Source organism: Falco peregrinus, chromosome 5, assembly GCF_023634155.1.
Source record: "Falco peregrinus isolate bFalPer1 chromosome 5, bFalPer1.pri, whole genome shotgun sequence".
NCBI lineage: Eukaryota > Metazoa > Chordata > Aves > Falconiformes > Falconidae > Falco > Falco peregrinus.
The window spans coordinates 90749445-90770837 of record NC_073725.1 but is presented as its reverse complement, the minus strand read 5'-3'; the positions used below and the strand labels follow the sequence as shown (position 1 = coordinate 90770837).

The window sequence follows — 21393 nt, the reverse complement described above, 5'->3', positions numbered from 1 at the left end:
CTTGTCATTTAGTAATAATATAAAGAAAGCATGGCGAAGAATAACAGTGCTGTTTCATGGGTGCTTTATGTTCTGAATATTTGTGAAATAGTTCTTTAAGGAAAGATAAATAATTAAAAAAAATTAATTGGGTCTCTCTGAAAGGAACTGTAAACCTGCCCTGGAGTCTAGAAACTTTCTTGTAAAACTTGCTCAAATGTGGTGCCTCAGTGTTACCCAGATTGAAGGATCTCACTATTTTTAATAGAAGTCTGTATGTTAATGTTCCCAAGTTACTTGTGAAGCTAGACTACTGTTTTTAAGTGTAGCATGTAGGAGGTTCAGCAAGTGACAAGAGAATACCCTTTCCCTTCACTTTTTTTTTTTACCTTCACAACCAGTGATATTCACGGAATGTGGTTACAGCCAAACTAGTCTTTATTGCTTTTGTACCAATGTAGCAAGCAAACAGGAAAAGCCTGGCTGGCATTCATAGCTGTCGGGTTTTCATCAATTGTAAAAGCAACGCAGAATCAACTCGGGAAGGGTAGTAGTCCCAGGGCTAAACCAGCAGTGCTTGTGTAAATGGCATGGGATCTTGTCATGTCTGAATAGTTTCCAGCTCTGAATGACTTGTACTTTGATTTGGAAAAATAATTTAATAACTGTTAAAAAAACATATTTTAAGTAGGCATATACTGTAAGATAGATCTAAATAATAGTTGCAGATAATAGCTAATAATGCTTTCTAATAAGTAACAAAATAAGCAGGAAAATGCTGAAAAAACAAATGAGCTCAGCTTGCAGCTGTGCTGTTCTGAGTAGCTAGTACACTGTGACTTACTACTGAATTATTTTTTTGAAACTTTTGTGAAGGTGTTGAACAAAATCTGTTTTGGAGGAGTAATACTAGCTACAAGTTAGGAAGAAAGAGCTGTTTGTAAGTAAATGGCATATAGTAAAGTGAGTATCTATATACCTCTATTCTAAGATGTTAAAATTTTCTAAAAAGTGATTACTGGATTAACTCGTGAAATGAAGATAATTTCTGTCTCTGGTGCTTAGCTTTGCTCAAGTTAAATTAATAGTTGGACTGAAATTGTGAAGACATTTTTATTTTTCTCTCTTTGCGCTGTACTGAGACCATTTATATCTGTAACTGAAGCTGAGTTGACTGGTGGGTGGGCTTTAGTGAAGGTAAATGTGGTGCGGACAGAAAGACTTCATCATAGCAATTAGGTCTAAATCCTATTTCTGCCAGAAGGCTTCTTCTACCATCTTCTGATCTGATGCTTTTCCTTAGTTTGTCAGAGAATTTGTTAATAGGTGTCCGTTTACAGTAACTAGAACTGGAATTCAAGAAGGTAAAAATAATGTAAAGGAATAGCCTGTAGAACTGCAGTTATGTTTTGCTCTTTTATTTTTCACATTACTTAAAACAATGTTTAATAGCACTGTAACTTATTTTTTACAACAAAATATTTTCATGTATTCATTTCCTGCTTATAACTGAAAACTTCATATAACAGTCACTAAATGTCAGCACCTAAATCTTCCTAATACTGTTGTTCTATAGTGCAGTTTTGTTTTGTTTGGGACCATGGTTAGAGATCTTACAATGTATTCAACATTCTCATATTTTTTTCTCAGTGCAAAATCTTTTTAAGGGGGGATAAACATTTACAATGTATTGGTAGCAAGGCCATGGTTCTAACATCAAACCAAGAGTTAACATTGGTGTTCATCCATTAACTAAAGATTATGGAACTTTTACTTTTCTCATACTTGTTTCTGTTTGATAATCTCTGCTTTAGGAAAATATGAGACTCAGATGTATCAACAAACCCCCAAACAACTGTATTTTTATTTAGTGGTAGGTATGTATTTGTTGTTTTAAGCTTGTTTTTCCAGCTGATAAATTGAACTGTCTTTATCATTTGGATACATATTATAGACCTTTAAAAATATGGACAATTCTAAACAGTTTTTAGGGTTAAAAATTCAGATATCCATTAAACTTCTTGAAGAAAGGGAAAAATCAAAGTAATAAAAATCCCACCAATATATGTTAATGTAAGTAAATTCTTGAACATGGTATTTTTATACAAAGATATATTTTAATCATAAATGCCATTCTATTCTTCAGTCAAATATTATGACAAATATAGGACATAAAACCATTTTATTGCAATGATTAGAATACCACTTCTCAACCATCTTTATAAAAAAAAAACACAACAAAACACTAAAAAAACCCCAAACCAACAAAACAACAAAAAAACCAACCCCCCAAACTCCAGAGATCTGTATCCTCAGCTGGTGTAAAGCAGCACAGTATCTTTGAAGTCATACAGATACTTGGCTGCTGAGAATTCAGCCTGGGAGATGTAGTGCACAACAGCAGTCTGGTGTAAGATACGTTTAGCCACAGGAGCTCCAAAGCACTCCAGCAGAGCAGGTTCAGACAAGTGCATTTCAGCCGACCAGCATATTTCAAATGGTGTGCTGGTTATATTAAACTTCTTATGACAGTTTTCATAACAAGAACAGCAGAAACAACAGGAGCTTTGAAAATATAGACTATTTAAATAGAAGATAAAAATCTTAACACTATTAGGTAGACTAGTGTTAAATAAAAACTGTCTGTAGGTTTATAATAAATTAAAAATAACCTTTGGGTTTGAGTCTGATGCAGTATTTAGGGAGAAGTGATGTAATTTAGTGTCTGGATTTGTAGAGCTACTGGAGTGCATTTCAGAGTACTACAGTGCTATGAAATTAAACACTTTAACATAAATTATACAGTGATCTGTGTAAAATTATAAATTGATAGAAAGTAATTATCCTGGATTATAGCCAGTGAAGTGTTGGTAGACCAGGTAAATTGAATGTAGTGTTCATTCATTTTTTGTGGAAACAATTTAGCATACATGGGGCAAAATTTCATGCTGGCACTTGTTAATGGATGAGTAATTAATCAGGCCACAGAACTCTTTAGAAACATGAAAAAAATGAATCTGTGGTTCAATAAAAAAATAAAGTGCTTTAAATGAGCATTTGTTGTTTACTGCCTTTTTTCTCATTTCATGATAGACATCAAAACCAACCCAATGAAATATGATAGTGCTCTAGAGTAAGTAAAATTGAGCCCATTACTTACTGTAGTCAGTATTTTCATGTATTTTCTTGTCTTGATGTTAGACTTGGTTTACTGTGGGACCAGAGAAGAAGCTTATAGCATAGGCTGAACTTGCATGGACATAAAGATCACCATAAATATTCTCTATTTAAAAGTTTCTATTTGCAAAAAATTTGGATGTAAAGGAAGGAAGCAAAAAGAGCAATCTGGAAACAGTTCATATCCAGTGTATGTAGCCAGTTTGTCTGAAATACACTGTTCAGTTTTGTAAGACAGAAGAGGATTGCTGGAAGTGTATAGAAATCTGATCACTTATTCCAAGTTCATTGAATGATAGCTGCTATAATATGGATGCTTCTTCCATGGCTTCAATCCACCTAAAAAGGGCAGGAAAGAAAAAGTGGTACAAATTATATACGCTTTAGGAACATGGGTATCTTAAGAAAAGTAAGTATCTTAAGAACATAAAGCCTGAAGAGGACTGTATTTGCCATCCCAACTCTAATGAGAAACTATAGTTTTATGATTAAAGCAGGGAACTGGGTACTAGGATTTTGCATTCTAGTACAAACTTAACCAACAATTTATTGTAAAATCTCAAAGATAGTACAAGTGCTGTCTTAGAATAGGAAAGATCAAACCACTAAAGTATGTCTAAAAGCAACAAAACCTCCCAGAAACACTCATTCCTTCCCTGTGTGTCTTGAGGTTCTGGCATTTTTATTACTAATTTCATTAACTATTTTATTACGTGGAAAGAGTAGCATTAGAATGGAAAATCTAAAAAAGAATTTGTTTATGAGGAAATGAAGAGACAGATAAATAGAACACATAAATCAGAGAAGTTTCTGTACAGTAGTCACATTTGACAGACTTCTAGGCATGACTCTTGAGACGCAGCCTCTTCTTTACCTATACAAGGGAGCAGATTCCCCTTCCTGAAGGAACTAAAAAGCACCAGGTAGATTTTTAATGTCACCCAGGCCAGTCAGATGCAGTTGGGCTTAATCAGTACTCTGAAAGCTGTTTCCTCTGTCATGAAGGCGTTCTGAAGAGGAGGGAAAAGCCCTACATAAGCTTCCGGACCTGTGCACTGGCTGGTGTGGAAGTCTGCCTCCATACCTCTGTGCTGAATTGTTATCCTCTGCTCGGAAGCTATAAAAGAGAGTCTGCTTGTGGTAGAGATGGAAAACTGTATCCATACTTCCTTCCTCCTTTTCTGGGGCAATGGTGAAACCCAACAAAGGCAAACTTTCTGTCGCAACTTTGTCCTGAAAGCAAACAAGAAGTGAACAAGATTTTGAGAGAAGGCTTGGAACAGTTTGAGGGCTGTTTCTGAAAACCAAATAATGATACAACCCCTACCTGACAGGGCTACATAAGCAGTAGTGTGATTCTGTTGCTGCACTGGTGGGTCACACCCAAACAGAAGAAATGCCGGTGTACTGCACTTTTTTATCTAGTCTTAATCCTGAACTCTGATACCACCTCCAAAAGTCCAGTTCTTCGTGATCATCCACATGACCATGAAGGTCATATTAGCCGTTACTGTAATGACTGTCTTTGATGTAATGGTCCAGGAGGCCAACTAGAGGTTACTGAGAGTGTGAGACAGTATAGCAGCTACCATTCCCAGTTTTGTTCCTTTTCACTATTTCTATCTGCTGAGTATGAGTAGTAGTCTTTTTGGTACCTTGTCGTTTCCTTTCATAGCACTAGCAACTTTCTTAGAAATCTGCAGTCTCAAACAGCACACTTGCTTCCCAAAATGCTGCTTTGAAATTTCTGAGCTGGTAATGAATTTTGCTTGCCAGAGGCTGCTTTGTACAAGTTAAAAAAAAAACAAAACAACAATAAGCTTTAACCGAATTGCAGTTTAGATGTTACTGATAGAAGCAGTTTTGGTCACCGTATTTAGGTAATGTTTTCCATAAGTGTATGTTGCCCTTGCCTCTGCTTTTAGGACCTAAATTTCAAACTGGGAATGCAAAGTGTAATTAGCCATCTGTTGCTTTTTCCCTGTTGTTGAACCAGAAATGATCGCTTTTAAGATTAGCAGAGGTGTAAGGTAAATGTATTGGATACGGAATTTGATGCTAATGGTCTAAATTGCTGGCCAAATCATGAAGTCTTTTGTGCCTCATTCTCCTCATCTGTTTAAAGAGGATAATGTTGCTTCGTGCAACCACCGTGGTGATGATTTGAGTTTAAATAATTGATGTTTGCGAAGTCTTCAGAGGGCTTAAAATACCAAATATTGCTGTTGCAACAGTTCTGGCACTATGTGTCCTTTGTTCAGTAAAATGAATTTTTATGCTTTGCTTATGAATTTGGTCAGTTATAACCAAACTTTATGTCACACTTTAAGTTTATTTATATTGCAGCTGTTCAAAAAGGGCAAGAAATTAAAATATGAAAAGGGACTGGGAAGAGACAAAATACATAAATGTAGTTGATATCAAACCTCCTTGGCTGTAAGGAAGAGTTTACAGGCCAATACAGAAGGCATTCTTCTCACTTCTGCAGACTGCCTGCTGTCTTTCACTGTTGGTACTGGTAGGACAAATATGTCCTGTTTATACTTGCAAAACTACAAGATTCTCCTTCCCACCAGAAATGGATCACAGCACCATCTATCTACAAAATAGCTGGCAGTTACCCAGTGCACCAGAAAATCCCTAAGGATCTTGAAGTCTTTGGGTGTGAATATGTAGACTAAGGTTCACAGTGGGTGACAGTTTGTAATAGCCTGTATAGCAAAAAGTCAAATAACGAGGGGCTGTTTGTGAAGAGGTTGCCAAGACCCAGCTAAGGCTGTGGCTGGGCCCCTTGAGACAAGGACTGCTGCCTGGGGACTCGGTCTGTTAGGACCAGGACTCAGAAGGCCGGTAGTTGTGAAAACTGCCATTTACACCTTTCACATTTCTTTGTGCTGCCTGTAGAGAGTAAAGAAGGGAACACAGATAGGAAACTATTTCAAGTCAGTTTGCACAGTACCTCATTTGCTGTGTAGGTGTAGAGGACTTTGCCTTTGATAACAAACCACCGTTTCTTCCAGTGTCTTTTGCCTCTCTTACATCTGCTGAGGTAACCACTGATGGTAGCTCCCTCTCCTGAGGCTGCCACCTAAAGCAGAGTAGGAGAAATTGGGATTTGTAACAACAAAGGCTTTTTCCCTCCTGATTAAGTGTCTTCGCATCACACCAGACAATCAGGTCTATGTCCCTGAAACTGTAAGTAGACCATTAAAAATATCGAGACAGGAAAAATATAAGCATAGTATTACAGTTCTTTTTAATTGAAGATTCTGGTTAAACTTAGTTCTCAGTAACTCTGATGGAAAATACACAGTTGAGTTATTATTGAGGTCAGCAAGTTTACAGCTGTATTCTGAGAAGCCAGACTTGTCCCTTTTCCCAGGTCTGGTTTTTTGGGTATATTAAAAGTACATGCTTCCAAACAAGACTTACAGTCTTGTGGCTGAACACTTTTACGATGTGGGTATATTTAGGACTTTGCAATGGTTTTATATCAGTTTATGTTAATCACTTGACTATGACTTGGTTTCATTTGTGAAATAATATTTCTGAGAAAAGTAAACCCTCTCACAGAAGTATTTTGAGATTTAAGTGCTTAATGTTCTTAAAGATCTGGAGTTCGAGTAGATGGAACTATACACGCACAAACACTGCAGTGTATGTTATTTGTTACAGGAGTAAATCGCGATAGTATTGCACTTGGAAACAATGGGCAGAGATTCAAAACCAGCTTTTGTGTCACAGACAGAAAACTGAGCAGTACTATAGCAGTGTTTTGCTGGAGAACGGAAATGTTTCAGGACCAGGGTAAAGCAAGTTAGCAAAAGTTCCAGAGCACTGCTATTGTGCGACAGTCCATCTTAACAAACATGTGCTGCCCCCTTGTGGTAGAAAGGCAATGCTTTTTTCCTAACGGGACTGAAATTTTGCCTGCCAGTTCTTTCAGTATTTGATTTGTGTGTTTGTATTACATGCTTGTATCTCTGGCTCAGTTTCACCTCAACGTAAACACACGTCAAGAAATTCCAGTGTCTTGGCTGTACAATGAGTTCAGCAAGACATGTGCACCCTGTTCTCTAATACAACGATAAATACCTGCTGATTTCAGTGAAATGGAAGTACCTTACTGTGCTTGAGTTCAATGGGCAGCTTGGCTACTGAGACTACATCAACATGATTGGCACCTTGTTCCTGGAAAGAAAACTAATATAGCTGGAGAAATCCTGGCCCCATTGAAATTGGTGGAAGTTTTGTTTATGTTGGTGGGATCAAGATTTTACCCATCTGATTTGAAATAGTTTGGTGTGGGGTGGCGGGAAAGTACCTGCTTAAACATGTATGCTCCTGAATTGATTGCCAAAGACCAGATGCTATTTCCTAAGTGGTATTTTATTTCTCTTGAAATCAAAGTAAGATTTCACAAGTAAGGGTCTTATCAAAAAAAGGTAACAAGTCAACAGTATCTCATGCTCATTTGATAGTTGTCATTGTCTGTGATCTGCCTTGTACTGTGTAGTACTTTGAAGTCATCTTAAGTTTTCTAAAGACTTCACATGTTGATGAGCAAACTACAGTACACTGTTCTAACTGGATATCTCAGTGGGCTCAGGAAGCTTGCATTTTAAACACTATTATGAAAAACAGAAAAAATAATTGCATGATGAAAATGGGCTGAGCCCACTGCACACAGAATGAATTATAAACGTAGCTGTTGAAGTATGAGTACACAGTTCTCTGCAGTTCATTGCCTTTCTCAGACAGCTTGGTCCTACCTCTGTAAGAGCTGAAGGGATCTTCTTCTGTTTCTTAAAAGATGTATAATGAATATTGTGGAAGACAGAGGAGAAGGCACTGCTTGAACACCTGGATGAAGTTGGAGGGAAGCTCACACTTAGTGGCCGCTCTGAAAGATTAAGAAAATTCAGAAAGGGAAAGGGGGAAATGGATGAATCAGTATATATCAGACTAAGGGTAAAAGACACACAACACACTAATGCAGATAACTAAGGAAAATACAGTGCCTCTTCCACAGCCAGTTTTTATTTTAGCTTTTCTTTCCAATCACCCCTTTAAGTCTGATTAGATGGGTGGGTTTCATAGCAACCTAGGTTAATGGCAATAACCTACAGCTACTTGAAAGAAACCTGCAAGACAGCTGACAAAGCACAAAACACAGCTTGTTTTCTTCTAATTTAAAATCAGCATTAAACAAATGGCTTTTCTGTCTATACCCCCGATGTTCTGTAACACCTTTGCAGGGTAGATTCACTAATAGGACATTCTTTCTGTATGACCCATTCTCTTTGAGTTCCGCATGGAAGACAGTTATTCTGTCACTATCAATCTACATTAACCCCACTCATCTGAGTTTATATCTTCATGATCTCACTTCTGGCAACACTATTATCTGGAAGCTCTTAGTATAAAGCACAGCATTGTTTTAACACAAATCTGAGTTATCATTTCTTGGACGCAAGAAAGCTTGGGTATGTGGTTTTGGCTGTTGTGACAGTATCTGTTCATGTATTTGCTTGGCTAGTGTGAATTTCTTTAATCAGAATGAAACTAAACTTCATCTGTCCCCACCTTTTCATCCATAACAGTACAATATGCCTACTTTCAGAGACTGTCTGCATGAATAGTTGTGCAAGAACTTTATTTCCTGTTCATTCTCTGTTCATATCTATGTAACACCTGCCCCCCCCCCCCCCCTTTTATCTTTGATTTGGGTATGTATCTAAATCAGGAAAGGGACATATAATAGGACAATAATACAGAGTTCTAGTTAGGCAGTAGCTCTTCTGCTTTGAATTCATGCTTTCATTTGTAACCAGATTAATTCCCCATGTAGAAAAGCTCTTAGTGACTCTGCACTTTACCTCAGCATTTCTTTTTGTAAAAGCTACAACAGGGATGAGGACAGTAAGGAACAGTAAAGCCATTGTTTTACTTTAATGGATAATTCATTTGAAATTATGGTGAGGAGCTATCACTTATAATTACATCACAGAATAGAACAGTTCAGTTAGAAGGACCTTACAACTGTCTAGTCCAACTGCCTGACCAATTCAGGGTTGCCCAAAAGCTAAACCATGTTATTAATGGCATTGTCCAAACATCTCTTAAACACTGACAGGCATGGGGCATCGACCACCTCTCTAGAAAGCCTGTTCCAGTGTCTGACCAACCTCTGGGTAAAGAAATGTTTCCTCATGTCAAATCAGAACCTTCCCTGGCACAGCTTTGAAGCATTCCTAGGCATCCTGTCCCTGGATCCCAGGGAGAAGAGATCAGCACCTCCCTTTCCATGTTGCCGCCTCAGGAAGCTGCAGAAAGCAATTATGTCACCTCTCAGCCTCCTTTTCTCCAAGTGAGACAAACCCCATGTCCTCAGCTGCTCCTCAGAGGACATAGTTCTTATCATTATTCTGGTTTATCAAAAGACCGGGGGAGCCCTCAGCGAGCCTGGCTTGCTAAAACAGTTTTAGCTGCGGTACAGTCTGGTGCTCCTGGGACCTCAATACACATGTCTCATGCTTGAAATGAGAAATCCTCTTTAACAAAACACAACATGCTAAGCAAATCCTAAAGCCTCCCCATTATTCAGGCAGGAAGTGGGTTTGTCAGTTTTGCCAAGAATGAAGGAATCTTACCTCTTTTCTTAAGTTCCACATAGCAGCTATCGCAGACTTTGGCTGCTTGATCTTTGAGGTACTTCATAGGGTATTTGTTTCTTGAACAATTTCGGCATACAATCTGTTTCAGCAAGGAGAAATGCATGTAAATATAATTTAAATGTGTGTGTATATATATATGCTTATACAAAAAAAAAATCCTCAGAACTGGCTGGGGGAGGAAGATGCATAGTAGACTAGACGACTCCCTCTCCTACAACTGTGTCAGTCAGGGTAAGTCTACTGGATGAAATGTGATTGCTTTACCCTGTTGTAAGCCAAGCAGAATTGATCACTGTATTTGGTTACACACCACTGCTATGCCCATCTCCCCAGGAACTTATACCTTCTCTACCAGTGAATTACAGAAAGACCATTTTAGTATTACTTCTGTTTTCTTAGCTTTGTTAGTAACATTGTTTTCCTAAGGAAGCTTGCATGTTCCTACTGTCCCTGCATAAGTACAGGCTGATTTTCTCTGTGGAATTAGAAAAAAGATAAAGTAAATGCTTTCTCATACTGACAAAAATCACTGGTAGTTTGATTAAAAAAAATAAAAATCACTGAGGCTAAAAGACAGCTATGGTTTAAAACAGGACTGCAGGTTTATGTGTACACACAATCTCCAGAGTCAGTGATAAAGGGAGAAAACCAAGAAAGCTTATAAATCCCCTTGGCTTTAGGGCAAAAGGCAGCAGCTCTTCTGTGGAGCACAGAGGAAACTATCCCTTTGGTCACTGACCAAACCATGCTCTACTGCTGAGTTTCTTCACTTTTCTTGGAAGATAATTTTACCAGCTACTCTCAGGGACAGGAAATGGACTAGATGTGCTACTGCCCTGTCCAGAACAGAGACTGTATTTTTACTGTATTGTTTCATTGTCTCTAGAGCTAACTGTATATCAGATGTACTGGCTAGACTCAGCAACAATTATCCTGTAAGCCTTCAACTACGAACCCTTGGGAATTAATTTGACCCTCAAGAGAAGGTTACTGTTTTTCCTACTAGAGTCATTAGAAACCTAATTACTAATTTAGCAAAGGACTAACAGGTTCTGTGACAAATCAAATTCTGGTCTTGATGATGCTACAAGTTTGCAGAAGTTACAGCAGTGGCAGCCAGGGTCATAGAAGTGTGAATAAAGACTCCCTGAGAAGCTTGTACTGGTCTTACCTTCCCACAGGCATGGCAATGATGTCTCCTCAATGTGAGGGTAAAGTCACAGCCACAGTTCATGCACATCATGACATGGGACACAGGCACCAAAGTAGGAGGCCTCTCACCCAAGGGTATTCCAAGTCTTTCTCTTAGCTTAAAATCAAACAAGACAAATTGTCTGAAGTGCATTCAGTCAGCCCTACTCCATTACATACAATTCTCCTCTCATTTCAGTCCTTCACCTGCTAAGATACCCATATTTTCTAATTCCTAATGCACCTTGTAAGTTAGATACAGCTGCTTCAGCACGGAAAGACTGTGACCAGTCAGTTCATGGTGCTGTTAAAGCCAGGGTCACAACAGGTAAAAATCCATGTAGATCTATTACTGGTCAGGCACTGACACTCTTCCACATCAGACAAGGATCTGGTTCACTGCAGGTGAGAACATAAGTGAAAGCCATCTTTTTATTAACAGCTTTTGAAATAATATCTTTTAAAAGTTCTATAGGTTTCAGTTGAAAAGGGTCTGAGCTCTGTGTCATCACACCTTGAGACAGGTCAGGGACAAGAGAGTACAGAAAACAGTAAAACTAAATTTATCCCCACACAATCCAAATCTGATGCGTGCTTTCCATGGCTGATCTGAATATAGGTAAGCAGCTTTAGAAAACGTATTCACTGTTCCTGTTTCTTAGAATGCACCACGTTACTGTGCTGTACAGGTGCCTTTGCTCCAAGCAAGGGAGCCATGCTCGATGTGGAACTGAATACAATCTAATGAACTGTGCTGAGAAGCTGTGTTACTGCAGGTTCAGCACCAAAGTATTACAGGTACCTCACTGTCAGTTCACAGCAGCTTAGTGTTTGGCGCAAGTAGTGCAAGCTCTTGTGCTGTTGAAGAACTGATTGTCAGGAGGGTTTTCTGTGGGGAAATCAGGCTTCTGCAGACAAACAGGATTGAAACACAGAAACATCAAACTACTCTTTGTGCACATTCACGTTTACATGAGAAGAAGAGTTACAAAATAAAGTATTTTTTCATTTGTTGAAAAAGGATCTGGTTTAGGTAGCTATATTAACTAATTTCTAATTTTTTCTTGTTAAATATTTGGAAGTATATTGGCTTCAGGCCAGAAGGAAAATCCTGTTTTGTTGGGTTTAATTAATTTTTTACTTTCTGAAGTCTTCAAAAATTAAATCACAGAATCACAGACTGGTTGGGGTTGGAAGGGGCCTCTGGACATCATCTAGTCCAACCCCCCTGCTCAGGCAGGGCCACCCAGGGCCAGCTGCCCAGGACCTTGTCCAGCAGCTTTTGAGTATCTCCAAGGATGGAGACTCCACAAGTCCCGGGGCAATGTGTGCCAGTGCTCAGTCACCCTCAGAGTGACAAAAAAAAAAAAAAGTGTTTCCTGATGTTTGAGGGAACCTCCTGTGTTTCAGTTTGTGCTTGTTGCCTCTGGTCCTGTCACTGAGCACCACTGAGAAGCAGCCTGGCTCCATCTTCTTGGTACCCTCCCTTCAGGTATTTACATACATCGATGAGATCCCCCCTGAGCCTTCCCTCCTCCAGGCTGAACAGTCCCAGCTCTCTCAGCGCTTCCTCACAGAAGAGCTGCTCCAGTCCCTTCCATCATCTTCGTGGCCTTTGTTGGACTCTCTCCAGTATGTCCATGTCAGTCTTGCAGTGGGGAACCTAGCACTGAACACAGCACTCCAGGTGTGCCCTCACCAGCACTCTTTTTTTTTTCCCCAATTAGCCTATTTAATAAAAGTGGTGTTCAACATAACCTGAAATAGCATTTTTACTTTTTGTCAGATGCATTCTTTGCCTTCTTAACTGGGAGCAGTACAACTGAAATTAATGGGATAACAATAACATACATCAGCTGTGTTGGTACAAATTGAATATTGCTGGTGGGGCTTGTAGAGGCAGGGACTTCATTGTGTATATGATATAACTCTAAGTAATGTGTAGGTTGGTTTTCTCAAAATCTGTGAAGTTTGTAGCTATATTTAGTTCATCCAAAATAGTCACCCTTTAGGACAAAACAGTCTTCCTCCAGAAGAGCTCCTGTTTAAGCGAAGACCACGGAGTATAGAGTGTGATTAACATTTCAGAGGTGGCCCATGAGCTGTGATGAACTTCATTGTTTGAGCTTGGCATGTTGGTTTAAGTGGAAACAGTAAGAAGTCTTGCCGCTAGGAACACTGCATTTTACAGCTCTCCTCCTTTCCTCTCTCTCTCTCCACCCTCTCCCTTCTTTTTCAAGCATTGAAAGACTTGGCCTCCTCTTACCTCCACGCTGCTGTGGAAAGTGGAAGTGGTGTGAGCTTTGTAGTCATCTGGGATGTGTCTGCTGATGCAGCTGTACCAGTCATCCCTTTCTGAGCAAGAGCTGTGGAACGAAATACAGCAGAGCAGTCAGTGCCATGCACAGCAGGGACTGAAACAAGCTGTTTCTGGATCAGAGGAGAAAAGCTTCACTTTATGAATGTTTGCTTTTCTGCACTGCTGTGTTGATCTGGTAATTTTCTGACCAGGAAGAAAATTGACTGTTGGACTTACTAAGCAGGATGATTAGTGTAGATCCTAGTGCTCAATCCTAGATCACACAGGACAATATGAAATGTCTCTTTTTTTTCCGTCATTTCTGCCCTAGGTTTTAGGCACTCCATGCATGTAGTATTTGCAGGGGTTGTGCAAAGTAAGCATGTTAATGCTTATCTCTACAGTGGGATGCTTAGATGATCTGTGTGTTTGGGAAATGCGGAAATCTGTCACCTATGGTAGATATGTGAATACTTTCATCTTCCTCTAGCTTCATCACAGACAATCTCCAGTCTCCCAGCAAGAGGCCAGGACAGCAATTTGGAAGGAAGTTCTGCATTCCCTCTAGTTGCAGTTACGGATGGAGGCCAGTAGTTCTCCAGACTGGCCTCTAGATGCTCCCTTTGCACAAGGCAAAACAGCGAGCGCGTTGTGCTTCCCTGCTAGTCTAGATATCCCAGAAAAGCAGCAGGGATTTTACTCTCTGTTACTTACCAGACGCATTTGCTCTGTTACAGCCATAAGCTGTCCTGCCTGTGTTAGCTGGTTTTCCTGCTGTGACTTCAAGCTGTGCACTTCCTGTCCATCTGAAACTGCACAGCTCTAGCTGTTCCCAGCATCAGTCACAGGAGGGAATGCAACTCAGTGTGGTCTTCCCTCCCCAAATCATACTAGACATTCACATTAAAGCTACCCACTAGATTTTGTTGTAAAAATTAGCAGTGGCATCATTGCCAGCTGCTGTTCAGCTGTGATTTCCTCACACTGTCCTCATGAAGGCCACCAAGCAAGACATCTGAGAACAATTTATATTTTGTAGTCTTAAAAAAAAAAAAAAGAAAAGAAAAAAAAAGGACAAAAAGAGAGGAAATGCCAGATTTTATCAATGATCTCTGACTTTGCATCAAGAGCACCAAGAGCATAATCCCTTGTCTGAAATACACCAGCCTCTAAAATTCAAGAAGCCTGGAGCAGAAACTGAACCAGTGTATCTACTGCATATAGTCTAATTTCTGCAAGCCAAGGGGCTATATTGTAGGAGATCATCTCTGGCAAGAGTCACACTACTAGTCAGTCCTTATTACTACCAAAAGTCCTGTTAAATTACACTTTCTAAGAAAGCTGAAGATGTCTGTATCTTCCGGACAAATCATGTTCACAACCTGCAAAGCACTAAAAGAAGTCCTAGCTTTAACCTGTCTCTTCCTAATTCTTTCTTGGAAATTCTCTTCATTTGAGAATTAAGTAATGATTTACAAAAATCAGAGGAAATCATGGCCCATATACTGATGTAAATTAAAGCCACTTTGGAAAGGACAGATAAGAGAGACAATCTGCTGTTAAAAGCCTGATACCTAACTGGCCCCTTTAACCTCTTCTCCACTCCATTAAACATCTGTAGGCAGTAATCACAGGTAATTAAGGTCTAAATGTGGCAATAACACCTGTTTGCTGATGAGTAAGATAAATTATGTCAGTTGGCACTGGCCTATTCTTAATTAGCTATTTCACTGGTTGCATGAAGGCTCAGAGCATCCTTAAGCATATAGAGAGGACAGCAGGAGGCATCTATGGAACACAGAAAGTGGTCTGGACTGGGATGGGATTTTGTCTTGTCACAGTGCTATCTGTGACTCTGAATTAGCCTTAAAAGGGTGGCAGCACTGGCTACATTCTCCCAGTGCTTTAGTATTTTATATGGGCACCACATAGTTACCCCTGTGTCCAAGAAGAACATTTTTGAAATGCAAAAAAAAAGGTCTAAGAGCAATATAAGCCATCTCCATAAAGGCTCTGTGCTCAGATCTGCTACCAGCTCACTGCAAGCCAATAACATGGCTCTTTGGATGAGTGAGCCATTTTCAGCAGGAGATGTAAAGACCTTACAGTGCCATCTGCTCATATAGCCATGCTGTCTTCTAAGCTTTGGTCATCCTCATTCTACTGTCTTTACTGCCTGGCAGTCATGATGTATTTCCTCAATGCATTCACCTTGTCTCGTACAAGTGTAAAGACATTGAGGTCTGGGTTGCGATTGTGCAAATTTGCAGCACTTGGGTGTAAGCGGTAAAAGATACAGTCTTTAGGGACGCTTGATGGTACTTTTCTGTCTTTGATGCTCCTTTCAGTGAAAGTAGCCAAGGATGTTGTGCAGTGGGGTTAGGAGAGCAAGCCGTCCCACTGGTGTCTCATCAGCTCTGCGAGCCAGTACAGAAAGGGAGAGGAAAAGACATTCTTGGATGACTTATGGCAGATTGGTCCCAGAATGAGCAGCACAAGGAAGGGAAAGGGGCTCTACCCCAGTGCTCTGGTAAGAGGCAGTCTCCCACTGGCTGTTATCAGAAAGGAAAGCTTAGTCCCAGGCCCTGGTTCTATCTACTACCAAAGAAACACAGCTTCCAGTGGCCTCATGTGGTTGCTTAGGCTAACCAAGCACAGACCTGGTATGAGTACAAAAGGCAAAGAAACAACATAACAATGCAAGCAGAACATCCCAGGCTTCTCATTAGGGATGCCAACTTCAGTTTCCCTGAATAAAGGAGACATGCAGGAGCTATTTCCCCTCTGCAATACAAAAAGGCTGTACGCATCCTGATTTTGTAACTGGCTAATTCAGAAGTACTGTGTGTATATTTTGAGGGTCGTGACAAGTGTGCAGCTCTAAGAAAATCTCAGGTATTGTCTCATTTGCTGGTTATAAAAGGAAATAGACAAAAAGGCTTTGACAGGTATCTGAACACTGCTCTCAGATGGCAAGTGCTCTGAGAAGGTTGAGAGCCCCAAATTCTGATTCTGAATAAGAAAGCACCCTCCCTGTCTTTCTACTGCACTGTGTAACTTAGGGAGGTCTGCTGTGTTTCGAGCCAAGTTGTACTTGGAGACTGATGATGGGAAAGTCAGCTTAAAAGCATCGAAGACCTTGTTATTTGGAAGTTGTAATTTTAATACCACTGCTAGTGTGCTATGTCTTTTGTAGTAAACTACACCTGAAAATCAAGCCAGCCACCTTTCTACTGTAGCTCTAGGTAAATTTGCAGGATTATTCAGGGCTAGAAGCATGCAAAAATACAGTACACCACTATCTTCTTATCAGAAACTACATTCTCTTTCTGGTGTTCACTTGTGATCCCAGGACAGAGATCCTGACTCCCAGTTGCAGAGTGAAAATACTACACAAACTAATCAGTGAAATTCCTTTTATTAGAAAGACAAATGAGGTTGCCAGTAAGGTTTCATTTTGGCTTAATAATTAATAAATAACAACATTTAAGCACTATTAAATGCTTTTCTATCTGTTGCATGGTATTTTTACTATTTTCTCCAGCAGTTTTACAACCCTAGTGGTATGAGACAACAAGTGAACTTATGGAAGGGAGATATAACACACTATTAGTGTTACAAGGAAAAAGTGTGATGAAAAGTGTGAAAAGATAATGAAAAGGTCTCAGGCCTCTTAGTAACACACTTTCTTCTCTTTCCTTTCTCTTTAAGACATCATCAAAAGCCACCTTCTAATCTTTATTCAGCATACGAGTTGAATTAGTTACAGTTTATGAGCTTTGCATTTATAATGAATATCTTCATTGTGTAATCAAGCACTCAGCCATTGTCTGTCACAATAGCACAGACTGAAACTGAGTTAAAAAAGACACCAGTTAAGTCTTGGGTATTGGTTAGACTAATCTAGAGACACAGCTCTAGAGTTTAACACCCTCTGCCATGGCTGTTTGGGGACAGTACCTTGCTGACAGGGTCAGGCAATATTCATCACATTCAATCTTCAGGACGTTTTGGGCTTTTTCTGTCACTGGGCGGCTGACCTAGAAATAAATGCCATGAACGTGAATGTGGACATGAGTTAAACTGTCTATAACCAGTATATCATATAAGTCTTAATGCTTATGGAACTATGACGTCCCAGCCACCTGTTTCCTATTTCAATGCAAAGAGGTGGGCAGACAGGGTTTTCTGTCTTTTATATGGCTGGTGTAATGAGGAAAAAAGCTCTCTATTTCAATAAGGTGGTGGTGCTAAATGAAAAGATAATCCAACTGTAAAGGTAAGGATAAAGGATCAGTCAGGGTTCAGTTTTGATATGACAAGCTTAGGAGATGTTTAGTCTGACAAGCGATAGACTAATTTGGGCAAAAGTTTTGGCTATTCTTTAATGAATGGAAATAACTTTCCTCCTGACATGCAGACATTATACAGTGAAGCCCTTTAGTGAACAGCTGTCTGCAGCAAGGCTCTTTAAGAGCAAAAAAACCCCAAACTTAAAAGCTACAGCTCAGCTAAAAACTATTCCCTGCCATGTAGTGTGTTACTTGCCTACTAATAGCAACAGCCACATGGGAGAAAGGTAGCTTCATGGTACTGATATGTTGTTACTAGCAAGCATCTGTTGTGCCAGTGACTGAGCATTTCAAATGTACCCTGACAAGTATCTGCGCTGCAACTCGTTTTCACTTAATGGTAGAGTGTTTTGGTGATTCCTGCCCTTGCTGGGAACTCACAGTTAGTTTTAGACTAACAGATCCCTCCCACCTTTTCCTAACACCTCAACCCACCCGTGTCATTCCATTGGAATTAATGATTAGTAATAGTCATCTTGCATGTTTCCTAGCTCTCCAGACTTCTGACTTGCCACTTCAAGTCCTCTTTCACACAAATACAACTTGGCACATTAGCTATAGAACAGTTATGAATGTTCTTGGTGGGAGGTACATAATGGATGGCTAGGTAAGAAGCAAAGACCCCTCCAGACCAATATCTCCTGTTGCACAGGTACTGGTGCCAGTAAATGCTTAGGGAAAGAGTGTAAGAGCAGTACAATTTTGTTCAGTTTCTGTAATTTGCAATTTAGAAATCTACTGAAGAAGAGACTGTGTTTATATCATTGCATGTAATAGCTCCCAATATACCTTTTCCCTGTGAAGTTGGCTAATCACTTTTTGAACACATTAATGCTTTTGATGAAAACAGTTAAAGGGCACATGAAAACCAAACAAGTGAAAGCTTATTTAAATTTTGAATGGTGGGATTTTAAGACCAGGCAGACTAAGGCCTAGTGAATATATTGTAGGGAACAACCATGCATTGGCTGGAGACATGAAGAGGGGAATGGACAAAACAGGGTAATAAATCTTTTCTGTCTCCAGTTTCATTATCAGATGGCAAATCTGATTTTGGCTTGTATTATTTATGTAGCCTGAATAAGGCTGTCATTCTAAGTCACAGCCTTATAGATAATCTTTTATGTTTGCTTTATATTATTTTTCCTTCTGTCTCCTGTAAGAGGCAAGGGAATACCCTGACAACAGGTCCATCGCCTCTTTCCCCTTGCTCTATATGAGACATAAACCAGCAAAGCACTAACAGCCCACTATACAACTTTAATTCCAGACTACAATACAGATGAGGCATTACCTTCATGCCTGACACAGCCAAGGTGTTTTTCAGTCGGTATTTGCCATCCTTCTGGGGATATGTGTACAGCAGAACATCATTCATCTATATGAAAAGAAAGACAAAATCAATAATTTGCAATATGGCTTACAGGCTTGCCCATTACTCCTGGGGAGAATACCCAGAACAAGCAGTAACTTGATGAACTGCTAGGACTTGTTAGAAAGACAGGCCCAAGCCTCACAGATTAGATTAAGACCTGCATTTCCACAAAACTCTGGGGCGTCTGCATCCAGGACTTTGATGTCTTCCCATTTTTGACTGTTGCTGGTGGCTAAGCAAGTAGATAATCAGCTCTTTTTCATTCAGGTTGGGTGAAACAACTGCTTGTTTTAAGCGCAACACCATGTTCAAGTTGAGAAGACAGGCCCTGCATTTACTACCTGGCAGTACCAATTAACTGCCTAGAATGCTGCAACTCTGACTCTCACAGGGTGCCCCTGACAGTGAAACGGCAGTGAGCCCAGGGGTAGGGCTCGCCTTCACAGACTTCCATTTTCTGGACAAAAAGGAAGCGGGGATGAAGAGAGGTGCCACAGTCTGGAGGAACAATTCAGGGAGGAATGGTTTGGATATTTAAGAGTAGTAACTGTACTGCTAGCAAAACTCGCCTCGACATCAGATGGCTTTGGTGAGCCTGTGGGCCACAGCAGAGACCATGAAAGGGCAAAAATGAGAAACTTTTTCCATTTTATGAGGAAAAATAATCTGTAAATTAACACTCCAAATATTTCCATACTTCTCACAGCTGCTTGCGGAGGGCATGTTTTTCAAAGTTTATAGTAAATAGGATCAGATCTTCTCTGCCATTTTCCTAGCTTAATCATAGATATTACTGCAGCCTTTTACCTTTGTGCCGACAAACAAATGAAACAACAGAACTGGACCTTGTAGGTCTTTGCTGGCCTCTCCTTCTCTTACTGCTAGAAGGAATAAAGTATCAGTGGGTCTTAACATTGCCAAAGTAACACTTATATGTATGCATTCTCTACTTTGCTTGAATAAGCAGGTCATGTTCTCCTGTCTTTCCAGACCTCCCACATCAGCACCAATATGCATAAACTCAGTCAGCTCCTTGATTACTGTACTGGGATACTATGAACAAAGATGTGCAAGGCATGTAAAACCAAGCCATAGGTAATACTGTGTGATGCCAGGGAAAAGGCATCTTAAATGTAAAAATTTTCATGAAATTGAAAAGTAGACAAAAACCAGCTTCACTTGGATTCCTTTGTGACCAAGACATTTAAATATAGACAATTGGATGGTAATACTATATTGTGGAAGGAAAACTATGAGAAAGAGATGCAGAGAACAAGGGAGGAAACTAAAGAATGATTTGGCAAAAAAATAATGTATCCTGTATAACTAGAATTGTTGGGGTCTTGATAGTACTGCCTGACCACCTAAAACTGCTGGTGTAAAATCTTCACTCATTTGCTTGCCTGAAAAAAACCAGAAAGCGGAGCCTTATGGATTTTTTGTTAAAGGGTTTCTTTTTTCTGTTCAGCTTTCTTACAGAGCAGAAACAATGGTTAAAGAAAAATGACATGGAATTAACACTCATGGGATTAAATTCTTATCACCTTGGACTTAACAGCAAAACTGTTGTTGCCTTTATTAGGGTCGTGAGTTCACTCGTGGACACCGATTCATTAAGTAGCTGTCTGATTCACAGTAAATCAGTCTTATGTGCTTTAGCTCCCACCTTTAAAATTCAGATTCCCATTAACGTGATTCAAAGCATACCAAAAGGTGACTTTCACCAAAACTTTCACTTCAAATCTTACTACTTTTAAAAATTGATTTGGGTTTACTGGATAGGATCAGCCAATATTTTTGTAGAAAATGCTGAAACATTCCATTCTAACATTTTAACAAAAAGACTCCCATTCTCTCCTGCACTGGCCACTATAATGTGTATTTTTCTGCATCCTTCTAGTAAGTCTTCAGTCATGTGGAGTTTAAAGCATTTTTAATATAACACTTCTCAATTGATGATATAAAAGCATACTGTCGAGTCTGAATAGGAGCCTCATGCTGTCTTCTCTGTAGTCTAAAGTATTTACTCCTTTGCAACAGCATAATACAATTTCCTTAGAATAAGGTGACAAATGGTTTGTCAAAGAGTTTTTCTGTGATTTACTTATTGCACCATAAATTACACTCCACGCTAACATTAATCCAGTCAGCACAGTGACATCTGCACAGTACTGACCACATGATGATTCCCAGTTTAACCAGGGCTATGCAACACTGGAAAAATCATCCCAACCTACTGTACACTAAGTATCTAGGAGGCTAAGGTAGAAAAAACTGAGCAAATATAAACCTTTCAGTGAAAAGCAGATGAAAGACATTTTCACTTGATATTACCTGTAGCAA

The 21393-nt window shown here is 39.6% G+C and overlaps 1 protein-coding gene across 2 annotated transcripts in view; it reads right to left on the bottom strand.

Annotated features, from left to right (window-relative positions):
* Positions 1-1381: 1381 nt before the first annotated feature.
* FGD5 (FYVE, RhoGEF and PH domain containing 5) overlaps positions 1382-21393 on the bottom strand; it is a 110129-nt gene continuing 90117 nt past the window's right edge. For both annotated transcript variants that reach the window (XM_055803763.1, XM_055803764.1), the window contains exons 13-21: positions 18970-19053; positions 17284-17363; positions 13291-13390; positions 11005-11142; positions 9810-9912; positions 7929-8059; positions 6116-6244; positions 4241-4389; positions 1382-3495 (exon numbers count right to left, since the gene is read on the bottom strand). In XM_055803763.1, the coding sequence (XP_055659738.1) occupies positions 3459-3495; positions 4241-4389; positions 6116-6244; positions 7929-8059; positions 9810-9912; positions 11005-11142; positions 13291-13390; positions 17284-17363; positions 18970-19053 (951 nt within the window). In that variant the 3' untranslated portion in view covers positions 1382-3458. The remainder of the gene's footprint in view (positions 3496-4240; positions 4390-6115; positions 6245-7928; positions 8060-9809; positions 9913-11004; positions 11143-13290; positions 13391-17283; positions 17364-18969; positions 19054-21393) is intronic.